Below are 21,654 nucleotides of genomic sequence, written 5' to 3' on the forward strand. Positions count from 1 at the left end.
TGTTGTTGGACAGACTGTTAGGTGAAATTAGATAAAGCTTTCACCAGCCAGTGAACAGACACACCCCCAACCACAGGACCTAGCAAGAAGTATTTTTTAGAGCAAACCACAGTTAGAGCAAAATTGCATTATTTACAGCTTATGTCATTCACCTCCTTGAAGTGTTAAATAAGGCACCTGAATGTGGCTACAAGCAGCAGACTCCCTTGTGGATGCATATTCTGTACAGGTTTAATATAAGCTGGAAACACTCAAGTCTTTTGGTCCAGATAAAATATACAGAATGTGATAAATGTGATAAACTGTTTGATTTTCACTGAATGTGTATTAATCAAAACATCACACTTTCCTGTCGTTGCACCGGAGAGACAGCTTGAGGGGGAGCTTCTAAAATTAGATCAGAGTACAATCGAGATTCAAAGATGTGCACCCACACCTGCAGACAGTGATGCAGAGGAGCCACGTGGCTGGTGATGCTGTTCTTAGCTTTCACAGAAACTGCCACCTCAGAAGCCACACAGTGAGCAGCCATATTGAATCTCAGCTCTGGTGTCACCTGACTTTCCTGCTACTTTGCTGCTGACATCAGTGTGATCCTGCCAGCATGGGATGTGTGATTTTGTCACCCAGAAAAAAACACTTGAGTGCAGGCTTGTGAAATAGTCACAGTACAAAAATAACATGCACCCACATTATTTAACTTTAGGGAAGAGGGCAAGACTGAATAAATGCTGATATTGGTTGCAAATACAGTCTATAAATGGAAGAAAAGTTGAGTTAGATAAGAAATAAAGAATGCTCATTTTAATAGACCCAAGGTTAAAAAGAATACAGACCACGGCTGTAATGCATAGCAGTGTTACAGCTACAGTAAGTACTCTCCACAACAGTCCTGCTACTCCAGCAGAGTTAAAAAGGAAAGAATAGACTTTATCCTGTCAGCTCCTCTGGGGATTAGCTTTGCTATTGTATGCTTCACTGTCTATACACATACAGACACACCACACATGCACATACTATACAGCATGTGTGCAGATGCACGCATACAGACACACACAAAGCAAACATAAACATAGATACTATGAAATACTACAATGAGTAACACACTCACGCGCACTCATTCTCATAGCTCTGATCGTTTCCTTCCCACACACAAGACATCATTTTCATGTGTTTATGGCATAAAATGTGCCACATTCAGTCACTTCCATGAAGAGCTACCTGCATCTCTATATGTGTTCTCAATCATGAGCAAAAACTCCACAAAAGTTGACCTTAACACTGAAGCAAACTGAAGCACTAATAGCGATTGAATGTTAGACAAAACATACCTAATTACTTTTTGAAAATATTCACTCAGCTTCAGTACTGCATGCCGTGACATTGCATAGCCTAGTTCAGACGTCCTCAAAATACCACACATTTATAAGCCATATGAATTTGAATTCCAACACAGACAGTGTCATCAGCAGCAAAGAGAGGATGCATGAAAGACATTTTTACAGTTACAGTAAGTATTTTAGGTTCATACTGTTTTGCTGTGTCATGCATGGCACTGGGTCACCTCTAAAAACGCTGCAAACCAAGGTGGAGCAATGTGAGTGAGTAAGCATTTTACACTTACCTTGCAGCCTCTGCATCACATTGGCAATGTCCCGAGCAGTGTGTCCATAGTGTCGCGCTGATGCCATGCTGCTGTCCTGAGGTCACCTAAGTCACGTCCCAACTCCTACTGCGTCATTTCAGCAGCGCTCTCATGTTCTGATGAGGACGCAGGTTAGGCTGCAGTAGTTTTTTGTCTTCACTGTGACTCAAGACTGTCCATGTTGCTGTGTCTCTCTTCTCAAGTCATCCCTGTTGCAGTAGCAGTCTGCAATCCTCTCACTCGATGAAGCTCCTCCCCTGATAATGATGTAAGTGCATACAGTATGTGTATGTGAGCTTGTGTGTGAGCTTGTGTGTGTGTGTGTGTGTGTGTGTGTGTGTGTGTGTGTGTGTGTGTGTGTGTGTGTGTGTGTGTGTGTTGAGCATCTCACAGCTCCCCTCCCACTCCTGCAGACAGCCTCCTCGTCTGCATGCGCTGCCATCTGCTGTCCAATAAGAAGGGATGGCTCTTCCATCTCATTGAGACATCAGGACCAATAGGGTGTTAGGTATCTTCTCATGCCTCCTATTTTCATTCTAAGAAATGTGTGTGTGTGTGTGTGTGTGTGTGTGTGTGTGTGTGTGTGTGTGTGTGTGTGTGTGTGTGTGTGTGTGTGTGTGTGTGTGTGTGTGTGTGTGTGTGTGTGTGTGTGTGTGTGTGTGTGTGTGTGTGTGTGTGAAAGTGTGTACAAGCAAGTGAGAAAGTGAAGAAGTGGCAAACTGATGAAAGGAAAGTTATCTGCAGCAAATCTTGGCTGTGGTGGCAACAACAGATTTCTACATCTTGTGAATTTAGAAAAAAAAGTAAGCATCATTTAACCACATTAAAGGGAAAACCCACCCTCACACAGAATTGACATTGTGATTCTGGAGAGGAAAGTCATCATCTTTGGATTAAAGTGCTATATAAATGCAGTACGTCCAACTACAAACATAAACAATTGCCTCTATAAGCTGGAAATCAGAGCAACAAGATGTTCATTGATGATGTCAATGACGCAAAAGAGAGTAGTAATTCATTTTTTTGGATACAAAAATACTGGTATAAAATATCACATCTGCTGTAAATCAGTTACATTTTGACTGAATAGTTAAACTAGATCATGAAACCCTCTATGGGACCAGAATCTATTTTATATTCAGTGTTACGCCTCCTGAAATAATAGACAAATGAGGATGAATACTGAGTGTTACTGCTTTAAAAAACACAAGAAAATGTAGGCAAAAAAAAGAAAGAAGGAAAGAACAAGTGGAGCAAAAGCAGGAAGAAAACCACTTATATATCGAATATTTGAAACTAGATGGGTGTGCTATGTAAGTTGAAATCATGGAGGTAATGAAAGAAATGAATGTGTACATGTAAATATAGAAAGGTGGATGTGTACTTGTGCATCCGTAAGTGGTTAAGTACAAATATTCTCTCTTTTACAAATGTACAAGGGCTTCTCTGCTAAGTACCATTTTTCCCTTTTTTCATGTTTTTTCCTCTATTTCTTTTTATTAGGCTATTAAACCCACCAACTGTAATCAATATAATTTATTTGGGGCTATGAACCCAGAAATTATTATTGCAGTGAATTAATGACATTTAGTATAGATTAAAATATTTTAGATGTATTGTCTCTAACTGTGACTCAGAAAGTGTCTTCATATTTCAGAAGAGTCCCCATGGGTGTCGTCATAATGTACTATGGGTTGCTCCACTATTCGCAGCCTGTTGAACAGCTCAAGGATTTATCTCATGACATCATCACTAGATTCTGCCCTTCTGCCCGCTCTGGTTAAAGGGGGACAAAACAAATCCTGTACAATATCTTAGGAAAAATAAATGGAGTGAAAAACTTTCCTTTACAATAATCTGTAAAAATGTAAATCTGGAAACTGTAGGTAAAACTTTAATATCAGTCAACAATTTCACAACACACCCCTGTCTCTAACGCATTTCTCTAAAACTCAATATACATGAATATATGCTAGGCCACAGCAGATCAATGCCACTCTTTGAAATGCAGGGGGGCGGTGTGATGAACCACTAGGCTCCGAGCACTTATCGCGATATGTAATCCCATTAGACAAGTCCTTTCATCGTCATCTCAGGAGAGCTCTTAGAAAAGCTGAAAGGGGCGCTACGCTGCTCTGACCACAGCCTCATTCAATAAAGTGAGAGATGAAGGCACAAAAAATATAAAGCTGATAAATTCATCATTGAGTGCAGATGCTCGGCTTAATAATTTTGGTGCAATAATGATACTGAATGCAGAGATGAAAACACATTGAACTCAATCTGCGGTGAGTACTGTGCTGCGCAATCTGCCTCTAAGATTAATTTATGATATGGCTTCATGTTAATGTACTGGTGGCCCCTGGAGCAGGTGAATGAGGGTGATTATATGGATCTGAACATCCTAGTGCAGTATATATAAAGACAATTAGATGTCCCTCCACAATCTCTTTGCAAGTCCAGATATTTAGATTTCTGCATTTCTTGGCACTCGTTTGAAGCTCTGCTGTGTAGTGTGTGCAGTGACTGAATAAACATGATGTTTACCAGGAAAAAACACTCCTAGCCAAACTGGTATTGGGGGGAGGGGTTATTATTTTGATTTTTTGGATTGTTGAACATAAAAAACCCTCATTCCCAAAAGGAAGCAACCATGCTCATAGTGTACAATTGGCACACCTCACTGCCACATTAATGCTATGCTCATGTTTTAGTAAAGGCAGTGACCAAAAAGGCTCACATTTTTCAAAGCAAGGCCAGGGGCATATTAATTACCTCAATCAGCACAATAACAACTAAATCAGCACCTCATGTTAATAAATGTACATATGAATCTAACAGTTTGTAGCTAAGTTGTTAGAATCAGCAACTTGACTTGCCAGTGTATTGAAATGTGGGGCGATTTAGTTGGAATGGCCGGCTCCTCTGCAGCATGGACGGACTGCTGATTCCTACATTTTTACGCAGCTCGGCTCGGGGTGACCTCTACCGTTCAGAGAACCTCAGGACCAAACAGATTCAGCAAAAGAGAGCAGAGACACTGCTGCAGCAGAGAGCAGAGACAAAGCATAGGGGTTAACAGGGAATCTTATCCTATAGTGGACAACCATACACTGTTTTCTTATCTAATCATTGCACAGACAGAGAACTGGGAGAAAGACCGGCACTGTGTTAATCTCCCTCATGCATACTCAGCAGTTTTCTAAAATCTCATTACAAAGTTCGGTTGTCAACCTGCATTTCAAAATCAACATAGTGCCAAATGGGCTAGAGATACGGTTCTGCCACTATATTTTACCTACCAACTGTCCATCTTCATGTCATCTTCTTCTTGTGTCATCTAGTGTTATCGCTGATCTTATTTTTCCTTGAACGGAGGAACAAATCTTTATAGTTATAAATTATGTTAAGTAAGTCATATTGATGCTTGTAGCTCGATGTATAACAAGGTTGTAAGACATCAAAAAGATGTGGATTTACCTTTCAAACGACCTATTCCAACTGTTCTCTATGTGAAAAAAAGGGCACAATCAGACACAAATGTTTCAAAAATTATACTTCAAATCACACAAAGTTAAATCATCTTCATTGAGCTGTACAATGTATGTAATATCAAAACTGTAGGTTTTCCTTTGAAAATATGAGGAGGATATGGTGCAATCACTATGCGTAACCCCGGAAGCATGTTACAAATGGCAATTTTGCAAGGTAAATGTGAGATTTTACCTCAGTTCTTACATTATTTTTGTGGAAAAATAAAGATGAATTAATTAGTTAACCTGGAATGTATTACATGAAGGATATTTAAACAGGCTAATCTACATGTTTAAGGGGCAGGTTGTGAGTGGACCTGCTCCCTCTGAGATGTTCAGTGTGCATAATGAAGTATATATCCTGGAGTATTACTCCATCTACTGGTCAAGGAGAGAATAGAAGGAACATATAGTGGAGTTACATTAATATTTTCACCTGACACACCAGATTGTGACACAGAACCAGTCGTCCATGGAAATACTTGGTGAACCATCTCTCTGTCATTGTCTTACCTTGTAAGGCAGCTGATTGATTGATTCGACGCTAATTGACGCAAGCACATAACCTAAAGCCTGACTAAATGTATTCTTGTGTGATCTTGTGATCTTGAAAATCCAGCTGCCTCACAAGGTAACTAGTATTTGGTCTGTGAACATAATTCATGAGAGAATTGTTTTTTTTCCAAACGAACATAGTTTGTCTACTAAGGGGGCATCTAGCAATTATTTTCATTATCGATTAATCTGACCATTTTTCCCTAACTAATGGATTATCTATTTGGTCTCTAAAATGTCAGAAATTGGTGAAGAATGTTGATTATTGTTTCCTGAAGCCCAAGATGATGTCCTCAAATATCTTCTTTTATGCCAACCCATAATCCATAACCCAAAGATTAGGGGTGTGACGATACACTCAGCTCACGAGACGAGACGAGATACGATATTGGGTTCACGAGATCGAGACGAGATTTTAACTATATTTTTAAGAAAACTTCAATTAGGAAATATATGACTTCTCTTTTATTTGAAATTCACAAAATGGAAATAATGCAGCTGCATTTTGAAATGTTTAACTAATCATCTTGTAATGAATCACTTTAGTTCTACTTTCTAAATATATAATTATCATATGCAGTATGCAGCACTGTAAAATGTTTCCCCATATAGATAGACATTTTATGGATAGATAATTTTGGTATTTATGGAAATAACAACCATAAATACAAAAGTTAGATATAATCACAAATACCAAAAAGTAAATTATAAAGAGTAGAAACAATTCTAATATATAAATATAAATTAAATAAAGAATCCAATTATCACAAATTATAACATATTGCTAATTTAAAAAACACAAATAAAAGTAAATTGCCCAAATCCTGTATCACATAAATACACAAGTAGAACAACATATAAATTGTGTTATAATTTGGTAGTGTGATTCATTTTACTTTTTGCATCATTAGGCTTCCAAAGATGCGCTAGATTCCCCCGCTCCTCCTACCTCAGGCTCTCAGTGTAGAGACCTGAGGTCACCCTACCGCTGCTCCTCTCCTCTCTTACTTCTGACTGACATCTTCTCAGCAGGTAAAAGCTGTTAGTTCACCAACTACAGCGAGGGCATCCACTGTAACAAGGTTAATGATCCACAGGTGACATTATAAAAAGAGGCCAAACTTTTTTTTTTGGTGCGCCCCTTAATTATAGCTTCGCGAGACAAAATTCACTTCAACGAGAAATATCGTCACGTTGTAGTCTCGCGAGAACCCGTCACACCCCTAACAAAGATATTGGTTGGATATAGGTTAGTATCAGACAGCCTAAAGAAACTGAGAAGATAGAACCAAAGAATTTGGACAGTGTTTCTTAAATAATAACTCACTATGATTAATCAATTATCAAAATACTTGGTGATTAATGTAATAGTTGGCAACTAACCACCTAATGGCTGCATTTCCATTTTCTATATCCAAACACTACTAACCAAAGTAATATTATTTTTTATTTAGGAAAAAAAACAACATATCACCTGGCCTCATGCCCTTCTATTAACACCTAGTTGCCAAATAAGTATTGTACCAGAAAAGCTAATTGTTCAGTGTTTAAGCAGTGATTGGTAGGATATTGATTCTTTAAATCTACATTTAGAAACTCCTCACTATTATCTGTGTTTCATAAAACACAGCCACAACATATCCCTCATTGTCACCTACAATCTTGCAGTCCTTGGAGAAGTATGTTGAGGACTACACTGTTCAGCTTCCCCCACCCCACCTGTGACATTTTAACAAAGCTAATTACCATCAGCTATGAACTTTCACTATAAAAGTTTAAAGAATGTCTGCTCCACCTACAAGCACAACAGCTCATTACCCTCCAATTACACTGCAATAGAACACAATGGCCACACATACTATTTCGGTGTGTTATGGGTGTTTACTGGTTATTTTGGACAGGTTTTACAGCGTACTTAACAATTAAAGGAAGTCCTAGCTCAGGCCATTCTTTCTTTCTCTGTCAGGGGGCTGAAGTGTTTCAGCTTGTTAATATATTAAGCTCACACAAAGATTTTGTCTGAAAATCAAAAAATGTTTTGTTTTAGTTGGCTAGGAGTAATAGGTCAAGTTGATTGGGGTGGAGATGAAGGTGAAGGATGGCTTCTGATCAACGTCTAGATTCTGACCATGAAACTGGCCTGGGGGTGCAAAAAAAAGGAAGTTGATGAAGCAAATAAGCTGGTCTACATTAGATGCATACCAATATGACTTTTCGCATCCTTCCTTCTGCCTATATCGATGACCTTGCAGGTTGGATTTGATTACTGTGGGATATTGCTGGCAATGGAATCGAGTAACACATGACCTTACTTTTCATTCACCGTACACTGATTTGTTAACAGCAGAAAGGAAAACTCAAAAGTGCTCAAAGCAACAAATGTGTAGAGTGTGTAGAGTGCATTTTTTTATCTTATCAAACTACACTGTTTTTACTGGATCTCTCCAACTTAGAAAAGGACCTGACGTCCAATGCAGGCACCACTGACCTGGCAGACACTGTGGAAAGACTGAGCTTACTAACAAAGACGCTGAAAATCAGAAAAGGCAGATATCCACATACTCACAGGCCGTTTAACAATGCACCAGTGTAGTATCACTTTTGCATTATTATAAGAGAGTATTAAAAGCAGTAAAAGTATTGTATTGTCACCACCTATCAAAGCTGAGGTCATTGCCCATTTCAGACCCAGGACTGTTACTGCTGCAGCAGTTAATGGCAAAATTGTTACCTGTGGTCTCTGTGGAGGAAGTAAAAATGAGACATTGAAATATTTATCATTTCTGAAAGGACAAAAAAAAAATATTGGTGACTGTGGTGAACTGTCCTATGGAAAAAGCTGAAGGAATGGCTTTAATGGCACAGGGTTTTTTCTGTTTTACATTAATCAACCTCAAGGAAATGATGGGAGAGGAAGTGATTACAGCAACACCCCGTCTCCCCACCTCCAGGATCTCTGTCCTGGATAGATAAGCCACTCCTGTTGCTAATTTCAAGCAGAAAAGCAGGAAATGTGACAGTGTAGTTTTCCGCTTCCATAAACAAGACGACTGCCAGAGTTAGCCGCCAGCCCTGTGTGCCTCTGGGCTGAGTCTCCCTCAGAGGGAGACAGACATACTGACAGAGAAAGTGAGCAAGGGGGGAGAGAGGGAGAAAGTGAGAGAACAGGAAAGAGGGGAGACAGAAAGACAGGAAAATCCATCAGAAGAGAAGAAAAACGGGCAAGAGTTGACAGAAGAAGAGGAGAAGGGAGAAGAAGAGAGAATAAAAGACAGACTGAACTGGGTATCAGTCTCTCTTCTTCTCCTCTGACACAACAGGAACAGTCATGGCTGAGAACAACACAAATGTCTTTCTGGAAATACTTCAGTCTTTCGATGCTGGTGAGTTGTTGTTTTTTTAACTTCCTGTCTGTTTTAGGTGGACTTTTTCATGTGGTCTCTCTGATTGGCATCGCTGTTCTCTCAGGAATTCAAATGAATCGTGTCTGAAATAGATTCAATATGTGGGCCTGATTTCTTTTGAAAAAAACTATCAAACTAATAAGAGCATTTCAAGAAGTCTTTCTCAATTTTAAATAAGTAACATATCACACACACACAAACTCTATGGAGAACTTATATGCCCCCCCCCCCCCCTGCGCACTTAGGTTTTCCCAAAAGTCATTTCCAGATGATTTCTGACCAAAGTCTGCTTTCAGCTTTCCTAAAGTCATAGAAAAAACTGCTGTGGAAATATGGGCATGTAGCAGTGGATAACTGTATTGAAAGGACATTGATTTGTTTTCCCTGGCGGCTGTCCGACAGGATTTGTCTTAGCAGCTGCATTCTCTTTCTTCTCTCAAGCACACTTATGCTGGCACTACTGCTTACAAGGAAAAGAAGCAAAGAGAGCAAAAAAGTCAGTGCCTTGTTTTTATGTGGGAATGAAATGCAATCAGTTTGTTGTCTGTAAAAGTCTTGCTTTGGTAAACATGAAAGAGGAAAGGCTATTATTATTTTGTCAAGAGGCACCATCTTGCAAGACACAGTTGGCAATCCTCCATTTGTAACGAACAGATGTTTTTTCAAATCTTGGTAACATAGATTCTAATTAAAATTCTTTCCATTCCCAAGGGATGATAAACATTTTAGAGTAAAGAGTAATTGGGGATGAAGTGCATTTAGATGTGTTGTGTGTACTGTTCTGTATACTCTTGCCCCTCACATTGAAGAGTTAAAAAGTTAATGGGGCTGGAAAAAATCATACAGAGAGACCAAAAATATGGATGGTTGTAAAGGATCCACTTAAATTACATAGTGCAGCATAGCTCATAAAATATAAGATAAATGATTCATGTTTCTTTCCTCCCAGTCCCTCTGATCATAGCTTTCTGTGTGTCCATGGCGGTGGGCCTGGTCTTGGGGGCCCTCGTTTACGTGATCCTGACATGGATGTCCCGTCGCAGAGCAGGCTCTGCCAGCATCACCCGCCGGCCGCCTCGCCAATCGCGCACCTCCCCCCGTTCCCGCCCGGGCTTCAACCGCAACAGCAGCTATGACCGCCGGAGCAACAACAGTTTGGTCAGTGCTGCTTTCAGCTTCCATCGGCAGACTTCCTCCCCAGATCACCTCGACCCACTGGGGCACAAATCAAGCTTTAGGGCCTCAACCTTCCATCCTCTCCTCCAATGTAGCCAAATCGCGAGGGAGGCAGAGGAGGGGAGCCAGACCACGCTGCCTCGAACACCGACTCTGACAACCTCGGCTGGGTCAGCTCAAACAGCAGCCCAAACGCCTGCCACCCCACCCAGACCCGAGTCATTTTGGGGGAACAACGGTGTGAGGGGTTTCCAAGTTACACAGACCCCACCTCCAGCATATGAGAGCATCATTAGAGCTTATCAGGAAACATGCACCTGAGAGGAGGCTCACATTAACTGAATGAGCTCAGAGTTGTAAATGGATTTACAAATAACATTGGACTAAATCTGTACTGATTTGTATGACCAGGTGGATCTGGTTGGAAAGACTAAGGAAGTCAAAGTCATTGAGTATCCTGCTCATAAAGCACAATAACACACAAAAATCTGTTTTGTTTGTCTTTCGGTTTTGCTAAACAATATCTGGTCTTGACATAAGCATACTTGTCTTTCATCATTCAATACTGATACTTCAACAATGTTGCAGTGGCTTTTTAAGAGCAGAAATGACAACATCTTAACAATAGAGTCGCCTGGTGAAAGTACTATGAAGTTAGGTTCTAATCATTGCAATGACATTTACTGAAGAGAAGATGACCATGCACTAAGCTCCAATGATTTTACTGTATTGACGATGTTTCGACCACACTTGGTCTTTCTCAGGACAAGTTCCAGTGCTTGGGCCACAAGCTGTTAATTGAATACAGGCCATCTTTCTCCATTTCTTGTCATCTTTAAGCTGGGTTATTGATACATTTGAACATTTTGGGGACATGTAGTTTCTATGGTGTGTCACTAGCTGTACTTGACACTTGTGATGGGCTTGCCTTAAGAAAGACCCAAGTGTGGTCGAAATGTCAGTCATAAAATAAAATCTAACAAAATCTTCTCCTCAATATATATCTTAACACTAAACAGTCAGTATTGAGTGGTGATTGACACAAGTGTATGCTTGCAATAATCTTTGTTTAATTTAGATGACACAAAAAAATAAAAATACATTTAATTATCTTGGTATTTATGATGCATGGCAAGATTTCTGGTTTGCCGCTGCTGATCATTTGATAACTATGCAAGAAAAAAAAAAGGGGGAAGCATGCTGTGTAGCTCAAAGGAAGACAAGTGCTTGTGTGTTATCCCGTAATTAATCAATTAAAGATACGTCAGTGAAATATCTTTGCAAAACCCTGGCAGGGGCAGATTTAAAACTTAAAATTATTTGATTTGTTTTATTTTTTTGTTTGTTTGTTTTTTTGTTTACTGCCTCACATGTTTTTTTGCAGAGCTGTGGTATGTGGGTGTGCATGGCATTCAAAATAATTTAGTGTGTGTGTTTGCATGGACAGTATGTGGGAGTGTGAAAGAGTCACAGAGAAGTGGGCATTAGGTGTCTAAAGTTCTTCTATTATGTATGTTTGAATGTACTTTACTGGAGTTTGCTCATAAGTTAATGCAATAAAAGTAAGAATCTAAAGTATGACAACTGGGCTTTTCATTATTTAACATAATAATGGAAATACCTGGCATCAACAACCCTTTCTGTGAAGCACCGTCTGTGTGATTATAATCTTTACAGAGCTGCAAAGATTAATCAATTTATCGATTCGTTGAAATTAATTGCCAACTATTTTGATAATGGATTCATCTCTTGTTCTTTAAGAAACAATGTACAGATTCTATGTTTCCAGCTTCTCAAATGTGAATATTTTCTGGTTTGTTTAGTCTTCTATGTTAGTAAACAGGATTTGGACTGTTTATGGGAACACATCTGGACATTGGAGGACATCATTGTGGGCTCTGGGAAACAGTGATAAACATTTTTCACCATTTTCTGACATTTTATAGACCAAACGACTAACTGATTAATCAATAAAATAATCGACTGATTAATCAATAATAAAAAAACCTAAATAATAAAATAACAGTCTATTGCATGCTTCACACAACAGACGTTTTGCTTTTTTTCCCCCATTTTCTTCCTGGAAGCAGATAAATTATATTTGTATCGAAGCCCATTTCCACCAATGTGATGAAAAAAAAATCTTGTAAGTCAATATAATGAGAAATGTTCTCAAAATAATGGTTTATCTATAAAATAATGACTTATCGCACAATAGTGACTTATTATCTCAAAAATAGTGACTTATTATCTCAAAGTAATGACTTAGTATCTCAAAGTAATGACTTAGTATCTTAAAATAATGAGATACTATCTCAAACTAAGTCAATATTTTGAGATAGGGTCTCATTACTTTGAGATACTATCTCAAAATAATCGCTTACCTTATATATAATAATATATATAATATAATATGACTTATTAGTATCTCATTATTTTGAGTTACTAAGTTATTATTTTGAGAAAGTATCGCATTACATTGACTAACAGAATCTTTTTTTCATCACATTGGCAGAAATGGGCTTCGTTATATTCATGTTTTGAGAGCTATTTCTTGAAGGGGGAACTGGTGATCTATAGTGAGGTCTGGGAGGTGAAGGACAGAGGAGCCCTCAGAGAACCTAGTAGGGTGAAAGGTAGACCCGCCCCCTCACAGCAGAAACACATCATACTGATATTTTATCACATGAAGAGAAAATATAACGTGTTCTCATTACACTACACTCAAATTGACACGAAGTACAGGACAAAGCATATTTGAAATAACTTTGCTATTATTACTCTGATGACGTATTATTGGTGAGACGAGTTTACGTTGTGGTTATGAACCGGGACATAACGTTCATCCGGTGGCCTTCCTGGACGCCTGTCGGTCAGTAAATAAGGTAATTTCACCTTTAAACAATGACAAAACTGTTAACTTTAGTGCACAGTTTGGGTAGATAAGCGGTAAGCTCTTAAAATGTAGCCTGGGTAAATGTTTGAAACGGTTGTGTTAGCTAAAGGTTGACTTACGTTAGCTAACTTACCACCGGTGTTGTGTCGAAGTCGGTTCCCTTCTCGAATAAGGTTCCCCTCCTATTAAAAATGTGTTTCTCATAGCAACACATCCGCGTTTGGAGTTAAGTTATGGTTAGGGTTAGCTGGTTGTGGTTAAGGTGAACTTGGGTTAAGAATAAGCACTCCAGTAGACGACTGGTTGAGGTTATGGGTTAGGAAGAACACCTTTCAACGGGGGAACAGACTTTTACATAACACCGGTGTTTGAGCTAGACTGAGCTGTGTGTGAAACATTATACAAAAAGACTGACGACTGAAACACAAATGGCTTTTTCTAGACGGGTAGCTATGAACTACGCTATACATGTAAAGTAGTTAAGGTCTCTCTACTTTGACTAGCTTGCTAATGTCAGTTAACAGTCGATGGTCACGGTTGTCACAAGTTAGATATATTAACGCTAAGTCACTAGTTTGTACATTTGCAGTATGTTTAATAAATAATATATTGCAGGTACAGTGTTATTTACGTACGTCTTTTCCAGTAGCTTTTACACAAACAGGTAGGTAGACTTACATGATCATTGCCCACATGTCTGAGCCTGTGATACAGAGTCAGACATACAGATTAGGACAATGACAGCAGGTTGGTAGTGAGGTCTGATGTGTGCTCACATGCAGGCAGAGGATGTCTGCTGCTGCTCTGCGTTTGATCCGCTGTCGGAGACTGAGCACAACTGGGCCGCCTGGTGTGAGGAAAGTGCTACAGTGGAAAGATTTAAGTGAGTGAAACGCCACTTAATGTCAGCAATCTCATAGACCTATTGATTTTAAATGTATTGATTCAACCTTTGAGAATAGTTTAAAACCTTGTCTAAAATAGATCTCCTGTTGAAACCTAGGGAAGGTTGCAAAAGTCACTGGTGCGGTTGTCTTTGGGTAAGTTTGATTTAAACTTTGGTTGCGACATTTCTGTGAAATGTATGCCCGAGCATGCATGCCTGAGTTTATCATCTCCTCTCTACAGGGGCTGTCTTTTTATTACTTATGAGGTCATTGCCTTGGACAAGGCTGTGACCATTGACACTAGTGCCATTCTTCAGGAGAAGTACAAGTCTTACATTTATCTGAGAGCCACTCCCTCAGATGAAAAGGAGAACCTTGCTGCAGGTACTAAATGTCATTCAGCTTGAAACATTGTATAAAACTTAAAAGGAATCATTTTTTTAAATGTATTTTTAGTTTTGGTGTTTTTTCGACATTGCCCTGTCACCCAAACCAGCTGGATAACAAATATGCTGAGTGGCTTTATTTAATTCTTGGATGTGCGCAAAGTGATATCCAGTTTTCCATGACCAGGTGCCCAGTGACATCTGCTATCATTACTTCCTGTCCTCTCTTCCTTCCCCTCACTACAGTCTTTCCTGCCTGCACATTTGGGTCAGTCTGTTGACTGATCCCACTTCCAGTTGTCAAGGTTTACTTATTTAATGGAAACAGTCAACTACCAACTTAAACTGATATACCAACTGGCAATCATTATAAAACAGTTTTCTCTGTAGTGTTTGTATATAAATGTAATCCTGTTTTTTTTTGTAGGTCATAGTAGTCCTTTTTTTGCACTGTGTGTTTTTTCCAGGGCTCACACACAAAGCGAGGAGGGAACTACATAAAGTAGCAAGACGGTTTCTGGAAATATCCTCTAGGCTTCTGCTGCAATCATTAGATGGTAAGAAACCACAATTTGCCTTTATACCAAATCACCTGGAATTCACACTAAAAGTGCACAATGTGAAACTGCAGCACTTGCTTGAATCTTTCTTGGGACTGGAACGCAGAGATTGTTGCTAATATAAATAGTCATATAAATATTTGTTCAAAGAAGAGTACAGCTGCCGACTTTATGTGGAGTATGTACCTGAAGGCCAAAGGAAGCACCTGCCATGGCAACATGTGCATCCTGTTTTAGAAATATCACACAGGGCTTAAAGTTCTCAGGAACCATGGCTTATTTCAGTTTTAAATTCACATAATAAATCAATACATTGTGCATATTTCCTCCTGGACAATTTTACAGGGTCACAAATATTTTCTTCCTTTAATTTCTGATCACATAGTTTGAGCATTAATGTGTATATTCTGCAATTGCCTAAATGATGAATACATGTGTGATGTTCTAATTAAATTATATTCCAGTAAGACACTAAATAAATTAACTTTTGATCTTTTAAAAATGAATAGCTGCCAAGTTGATGACACAAAGTTTGCAACCACATGGTTTGTAAATTACTAGTTGTAGTAATCTCACAGTGGTCCTGTAGATACTGGTAGTTAGTTATAGTAGATACTGTTGAATGCTAGTTAATGGTTCCCTTTGAGTTATTTATGGCACACTTTCTTCTCTAAATGTTCAGCCAGTCATTTTTTTCTGTATTTGTATGTCTTAGAGCACTTCACCCATGTGGATGCTGACCCACATGAAGTGGCATTATGGGTCCTGCTGAAGAGGACACAGTCAGCCACTAAAGCCATCAGACTACAGGCTGTACAGGAGCTTGCTAACAATCACCACTGGCACGGTAAAATATATAACAAATAATGCATATACCACTTGGATTTACAATGCGTGAAATGAACTGCGATTAGATCACACCTGTTGTCAATAACACAGATTACCAGTACCAGTCAGCAGCCCAGTTTATAGACCAGAGAACAGCAGTGGGCCTGGCTCGGACTCCTCAGGTAGACCTGCGATTCTTCCGGCCTCCACCTGCACTGCCTGACCTAGAGGATGTACGTACCTTCATGAAAGAGTCTTATCATGTATAATATCTCTTTCAATGTTTTTGTCCATCACTTGTAAATCATGCTCATCCACAGACTCTGTTTCTATACCAACATAATAACATGATCTGTTTTTAAAGATCTAGTTTTTTCTGTTTGTGTATTTCTTTGCAGCCTTCTCAAGAAACTAGGTTTGCGATGGTATGTTCTGTAGAAATAGACCGTAGTATGTGTAGCTGTTAATACACAAGGAACGATAGTTACTATTCATCGCGGAGGCTGCCTACTAATCCTCCACCAGCTTTATGCCATGCAGGTAAATAAAAAGATAACTAAGATATATTATCAACTTCACAGGGTTTGTCAGCAGAGGATGGACTGAGGGAGCTGCTGGCATCTCTGCCTCAGACTGAGGTGGACCAATGTGTTCAGTACTTCACCTCACTGGCCCTCAGAGAGAGCACTCAGTCTCTGGCAGCACAGCGGGTAATACTGACAGATCTTTAGGAAGCTGAGTGCCTGGAAAACAAACAGAACACCAACAGCTGGATAACAACAATCGTTTAAAAGTTTAAAATTCAAATGTTTAAATCCTCTCACTAAAACACTCTCTCTTTCATGTTGCAGGGGGGTCTGTGGTGTTTTGGTGGTAATGGGCTGCCCTATGCTCAGAGCCTCACCTCTGTTCCCTCTGAGAAGGTGGAATCCTTCTGCCTGCAGGCACTAGTACAGCACTCCAAGGTAATAATGGTCAATAATCTACACATGACCAAATCTGGGGGAAACACAATATAGAAATGAATTCTCCAGCACATCTTGTCGAATTTATAATATGAGATCATCCAAAACTCAAAGCACCTTTTGTTTTAGTTCAGTCAGTTCTGTAATTCTTGTGTTACATGGCTGGAGGGGCAAGAATCTTTACTAGAGTGCTTTAATTGAGTTCACTGGACACATCATCCTTTAAATTTCATGGTTTCTGAACAAAAACAGGCATAACTTCATTATCTCATCAGTTAACACAGTGCATCCTTGAACACATTTCTTTTTGAATTAGCTCATGCAGAAAATGTGGTTAATACTTTGTTATAATTGTGATGTAAATCTTGAGAACTTACAGAAACACGTGTTTTTTGACTGCAGGTCCAGAGTCACTGTGACCACATCGTTGCCAGTGGGGGTCTACAGCTCCTCCAGATGGTTTATCAGCTCCGCAGAGACTCCCTAAAGATCCAGAGGAACATTGTTCGCATCATAGGAAACTTGGCAGTCAATGAAAGTGTCCACCAGGCAATAGTGCAGTCTGGTAAGTCTGTAACTCATTAGATGATAACACAAAGATTCTGGTTATGTGTTATATTGACTGATGATAGTGTAGTTGCTATTAAAAACAAGATCTACATCTTTCTTTTATGTGTTTTACTTCATCTACATCTTGGATATTATCTAATCACTCTTTATAATTTCAAAGGTCTTACCATTTACATGTTGCCAGTTTTTTTTGGCTACAGCTACCAATTGTTGGTCAACCCAAGCTTACTTTACAGTATTCATACATGTTTACACTTGTATGTATGTTTGTTCTCTGCTTTTAATACTTTTTGTCTGAACTTCTCGAACTGAAAACAGATTATAATGGATCCGATCTTTTATCCCCTATCCTCTGAACCTTTTTTACGTCTCCAGGCTGGGTTTCTGTCCTGGCTGAGATGATGCAGTCTCCTCATGTCATGCAGGCGTCTCATGCAGCTCGTGCTCTCGCCAACCTGGACAGGGAGATGGTGAAGGAGAAATACCAAGATGGTGTCTATATCCTCCACCCACAAACACGTGGCAAGTAGGAAGACCATTCTATGTTTATATCATTTTAGTTTGTATTCATTTCATTTCATTATACAATTAAATCAGTTTGGCATTTGTTGAACCCTTTGACAATGTGTTCATTTCCAGCCAGCCAATCAAAGCAGATGTGCTGTTCATACATGGGATTCTAGGGGCAGCCTTTAAGACCTGGCGGCAGAAGGACCAAAATATATTGGAGGAAAAGAAGGACAAAGAAAGCAAGGAGGATTACGCAGAGTGCTGGCCAAAGGTAAGAAATACACCATAAGTGTTTCCTATTACTTATAGTGTTGTAGTGTGGTACTGTGGGACATTATGCATAATTATTAAGCGCTTTGACTCTTTCTATGTCCCCCACCCTACTCTGCATTTAACAGTCTTAGTACAAAGTGAGTGGACTTAAAATTGTCTGGTTAGTTCTCAGTGTTCATCTGTGTTTTTGTGTCCTTTACTTCACAGTCGTGGTTGGCTGCTGATTGTCCGAATCTGAGAGTACTGTCAGTGGAATATGACAGCCACCTCAGTGACTGGATGGCCAAATGCCCTGTCGAGAATCAGAGGTGAGGAGTTCAAGCATGAACAGTTATTAATGCTGGGCAATTATGGGCAAAATGATGACCCAAATTATTTTTCAGTGATCCTGATTGTTTTGTGAAATTCTAATAGTAAAATTTAGGCCAGGTTCACAAATTTCCAAGTCTATCTTAAAGTCAGGTGCCCAAATGAACATTGACACAGGTTTTTCTTACCGTCCATACTGGCCATCAGAAGATCCCTCTATAATGCACTTACATTGTAAGTGATGGGGGGCAAAATCCACAGTCCTCCTTCTGTGCAAAAATGTATTTGTATAAAGTTTATAAGAAGCTAATATGAAGTTTAGCCGTCCAAATTAGTCCAATCAAGAGGGTATTTTTCAACGTTGATATTTTTTGGTGCCAATTTCCTTTTTGTTACATCAGCACTCTTTAATATTCTGTACTATTTTGAGCAATTGCTACGAAGTTTCGTTTGGATGTGCACTGTATATTGTATAATCTGAATGACAAATAAAATATATCTTATCTTATCTTATCTTATCTTATCTTATCTATACTTCCACCACAGCTCAACAGGGAATCTCTGTCTGAGGAAACACAAAGAGCGAATTTGATGCAAAAAAGAGTGTAAACGGGGCAGATACCCACTTGATATTAGTAGTGCAGACTACTGACGCCTCATATAGGCTGCAGATACAGTTTTTAATCATTTTTTGCACAAAATGACTGTGTGGGGTGTTGCCCAATCACTTACATTGAACACACAGGAAATGGGATCTTTTAATAGTCAGTATGAACAAGAGGAATGATCCTATCCCCAATGCTATAGTATTACATGTTTAATCATTATTATACATAGTCACAATTCCAACAGGCTATAAATAAGTGAAAGATTGATTTATTCTTTGTTTTTGTCTCTTCAGGAAGTCGTTGGCCTACAGAAGTCGAGAGCTGCTAAATAAGTTAAAGACAGCAGGAGTTGGAGAGAGGCCTGTGGTCTGGGTCGCCCACAGTATGGGAGGTATACTCTGTCAGAACTTTATGTCTCTGTAATGGTATTTAAAGATAGTTTTTACAATATTAACTACCATGTAGAGGTATATAATATTTTACTACAAGATGAAAGCAAATTACTTTAATTTAGCATTCCTGCTACCCTTGATGTCTTGATTTCACGTAACCACTAACATCTGATGACTCCATTTATCTGGCAACTTCATCTTTACTACTGTTTTAGAAATTTAACGTGACCGCCTGGCAACAGTTACCATAAAGTGCCGTACAAAGCCATACAAGTTATTCATATTATTTTACAAGTCAACTACCATGTGTATCTTAGACTTATATACTGTTCACTCAGTTAGATGCTGCAGTGTTTAGTGACCACTACAAAAAAACAAAAAATGCCTGACTCTTATTCACACCTGCACTCTCATGTACATTTTAATAATGACTGCACTCATCATAAGTGTATCCCTACATTAAACCTCATTAGTTCAGAACATACTGAATACAATGTCTGTTTACCCTCTTGTGTTAAATTTCTTCGTCAGGTTTGCTTGTGAAAAAAATGCTGCTGGATGCCTCGGAGGATCCAGATATGCAGGGGCTGTTAAAAAACACCAAGGGCATTATGTTCTACAGTGTTCCTCACAATGGCACCGCAATGGCTGAATACTCCATCAATGTCAGATATCTCCTCTTCCCCTCTGTAGAGGTTAGAGAACTTTGTAAAGGTTAGTGAATACAATAAACTCTGAGGTCCAAAAGTGCTTCTATTTGATGGAAACTGTTTGATACCTAATGTGAGCTGTTGTCCTTGTGTTTTAAGACTCACCAGCACTGCGCAACCTGAACGAGAACTTTCTGAACATGGCCAAAGAAAAGGAATTCAAGGTGCTCAGCTTTGCGGAGACGATGCCCACAAACATTGGTCCCATGATCAACATACTCGTGGTACCGACACAGTCAGCAAGTATGTAACACGAGTGCAAGTAGAAAATAAGATATGTCTATCTGCTGTGTGTAGCATAGATATGAAAGCACAAGCAAAGAGCAATCTTGTTCCCTTGGCCCTTACCTTAAGCCTGTCCTTGTTTCAGATCTCGGCATCGGGGATCTGATTGAGGTGGACGTAGATCATCTCAACATATGCAAGCCAGAAAAGAAGGACTCATTCCTGTACAAGCGCAGTCTTCAGTTCATCCAGGAAGCACTGCAGAGCTACATCAGCCACTGACTCAACTTAACATAAAAAAACCCAGTTAAAATGTACTTGAATTGGGGGAGAGCACTGTCATCACTCCCCTCAACCAAATGGAAACATAACTGCCTCTCCTTGTTGCACATTTTAATGAATGACCACTAAAGTGAGCATAGAATGACTAGAGTAAGACTTATTTTACACATGGATATTTGTGATGAAAGAAACCTGGGTGCTGATTTGTTTTCTCCTACACATGCTCCAACATTGGTCTCTCATTTGTAAGTCTTGTGAATTTTGCAGATCACTTGGACATTTTTAAGGTCATTAATACTATGTTTACAACTTCTACAGAAAGTATACTCCAGATTTTATTTTTGACCCTTTTTCCCCCCATTTCATCTTAGACTTACCGGCTTAAAATTTGACACATAGTGCTCACACTCTCTTAAAGATGCGCTGACATGTCTTTACCACTCATACTTTTCAGTATGTCTGACCAGAGCCATGGTTTAAGATTTTATATTTTATATTTATGTATTTTATTCTAACTACACTGACACACTTGTGCCAAAACATTTCCTTCCTGAGCCTTACCTCAAATGGACCTGTATTAATATATTAGTTCAGGTTGCTTTATTTATTGCATAGGACTAATCAATTGGTTTTTAATCTCCATGTGTTTGCAGTACAAATTTCCAATAATAATGCTGACAATAAAAAGTGTAAGATTGGAGGCTTTATTTGACTTGTCTATGTACTGCTCCTCTCAAAACATCTTTTCAATGTCTCATCTTATAAAATGTTTACATTGCAGTTTGGGATTTTCTTGTTGGTGGAAACTTGACAATGTCATAATGAGATAAAATAAGATGCATCTTTATTGATCCCTCTCGGGAGTAATTCAAATTGACAGCAATATAGTGGGGGGGAAGTAGCAGCATAAGGGTGAAAGTGATCAAATAAAATACTATAT

At 39.1% G+C, this 21,654-nt stretch overlaps 2 protein-coding genes across 3 annotated transcripts; both read left to right on the plus strand.

The window, feature by feature from the left end:
• The first annotated feature begins 8,784 nt into the window (after window positions 1–8,784).
• Window positions 8,785–12,132, plus strand: myct1a (myc target 1a). The gene is made up of 2 exons (XM_062437387.1): window positions 8,785–9,116; window positions 10,087–12,132. Exons 1-2 carry the CDS (start codon window positions 9,062–9,064, stop codon window positions 10,632–10,634), a joined length of 603 nt encoding a protein of 200 aa, XP_062293371.1. The 5' UTR covers window positions 8,785–9,061; the 3' UTR covers window positions 10,635–12,132.
• Window positions 12,133–13,153: 1,021 nt separating this feature from the next.
• On the plus strand, window positions 13,154–21,645 carry serac1 (serine active site containing 1). Of its 2 annotated transcripts, XM_062437191.1 has the most exons (18): window positions 13,615–13,679; window positions 13,825–13,873; window positions 13,992–14,092; window positions 14,213–14,249; window positions 14,338–14,480; window positions 14,950–15,039; window positions 15,758–15,889; window positions 15,982–16,103; window positions 16,452–16,580; window positions 16,722–16,835; window positions 17,238–17,400; window positions 17,781–17,931; window positions 18,045–18,186; window positions 18,396–18,496; window positions 19,399–19,496; window positions 20,029–20,211; window positions 20,307–20,450; window positions 20,578–21,645. In XM_062437191.1, the coding sequence occupies exons 3-18, from the start codon at window positions 13,999–14,001 to the stop codon at window positions 20,712–20,714; spliced, it is 1,980 nt and encodes a 659-aa protein (XP_062293175.1). In that variant the 5' UTR covers window positions 13,615–13,679; window positions 13,825–13,873; window positions 13,992–13,998; the 3' UTR covers window positions 20,715–21,645. The 2 variants fall into 2 exon arrangements, with proteins under 2 accessions (XP_062293176.1, XP_062293175.1); XM_062437192.1 differs by lacking the exons at window positions 13,615–13,679; window positions 13,825–13,873 and adding an exon at window positions 13,154–13,198.
• The last annotated feature ends 9 nt before the right edge of the window (window positions 21,646–21,654 follow it).

This window comes from Scomber scombrus, chromosome 17, assembly GCF_963691925.1.
Source record: "Scomber scombrus chromosome 17, fScoSco1.1, whole genome shotgun sequence".
Lineage (NCBI taxonomy): Eukaryota > Metazoa > Chordata > Actinopteri > Scombriformes > Scombridae > Scomber > Scomber scombrus.

What these genes read in the sequence shown, in the direction of transcription:
- myct1a (XM_062437387.1), top strand. Translation starts at nt 9,062, where the DNA reads ATGGCTGAGAACAACACAAATGTCTTTCTGGAAATACTTCAGTCTTTC. An exon ending in ACTTCAGTCTTTCGATGCTG is followed by an intron (nt 9,117 to 10,086) that starts GTGAGTTGTTGT and finishes CTTTCCTCCCAG; the next exon opens with TCCCTCTGATCATAGCTTTC.
- serac1 (XM_062437192.1), top strand. Translation starts at nt 13,999, where the DNA reads ATGTCTGCTGCTGCTCTGCGTTTGATCCGCTGTCGGAGACTGAGCACA. An exon ending in ACTGGTGCGGTTGTCTTTGG is followed by an intron (nt 14,250 to 14,337) that starts GTAAGTTTGATT and finishes TCCTCTCTACAG; the next exon opens with GGGCTGTCTTTTTATTACTT. An exon ending in AAAGGAGAACCTTGCTGCAG is followed by an intron (nt 14,481 to 14,949) that starts GTACTAAATGTC and finishes TGTTTTTTCCAG; the next exon opens with GGCTCACACACAAAGCGAGG.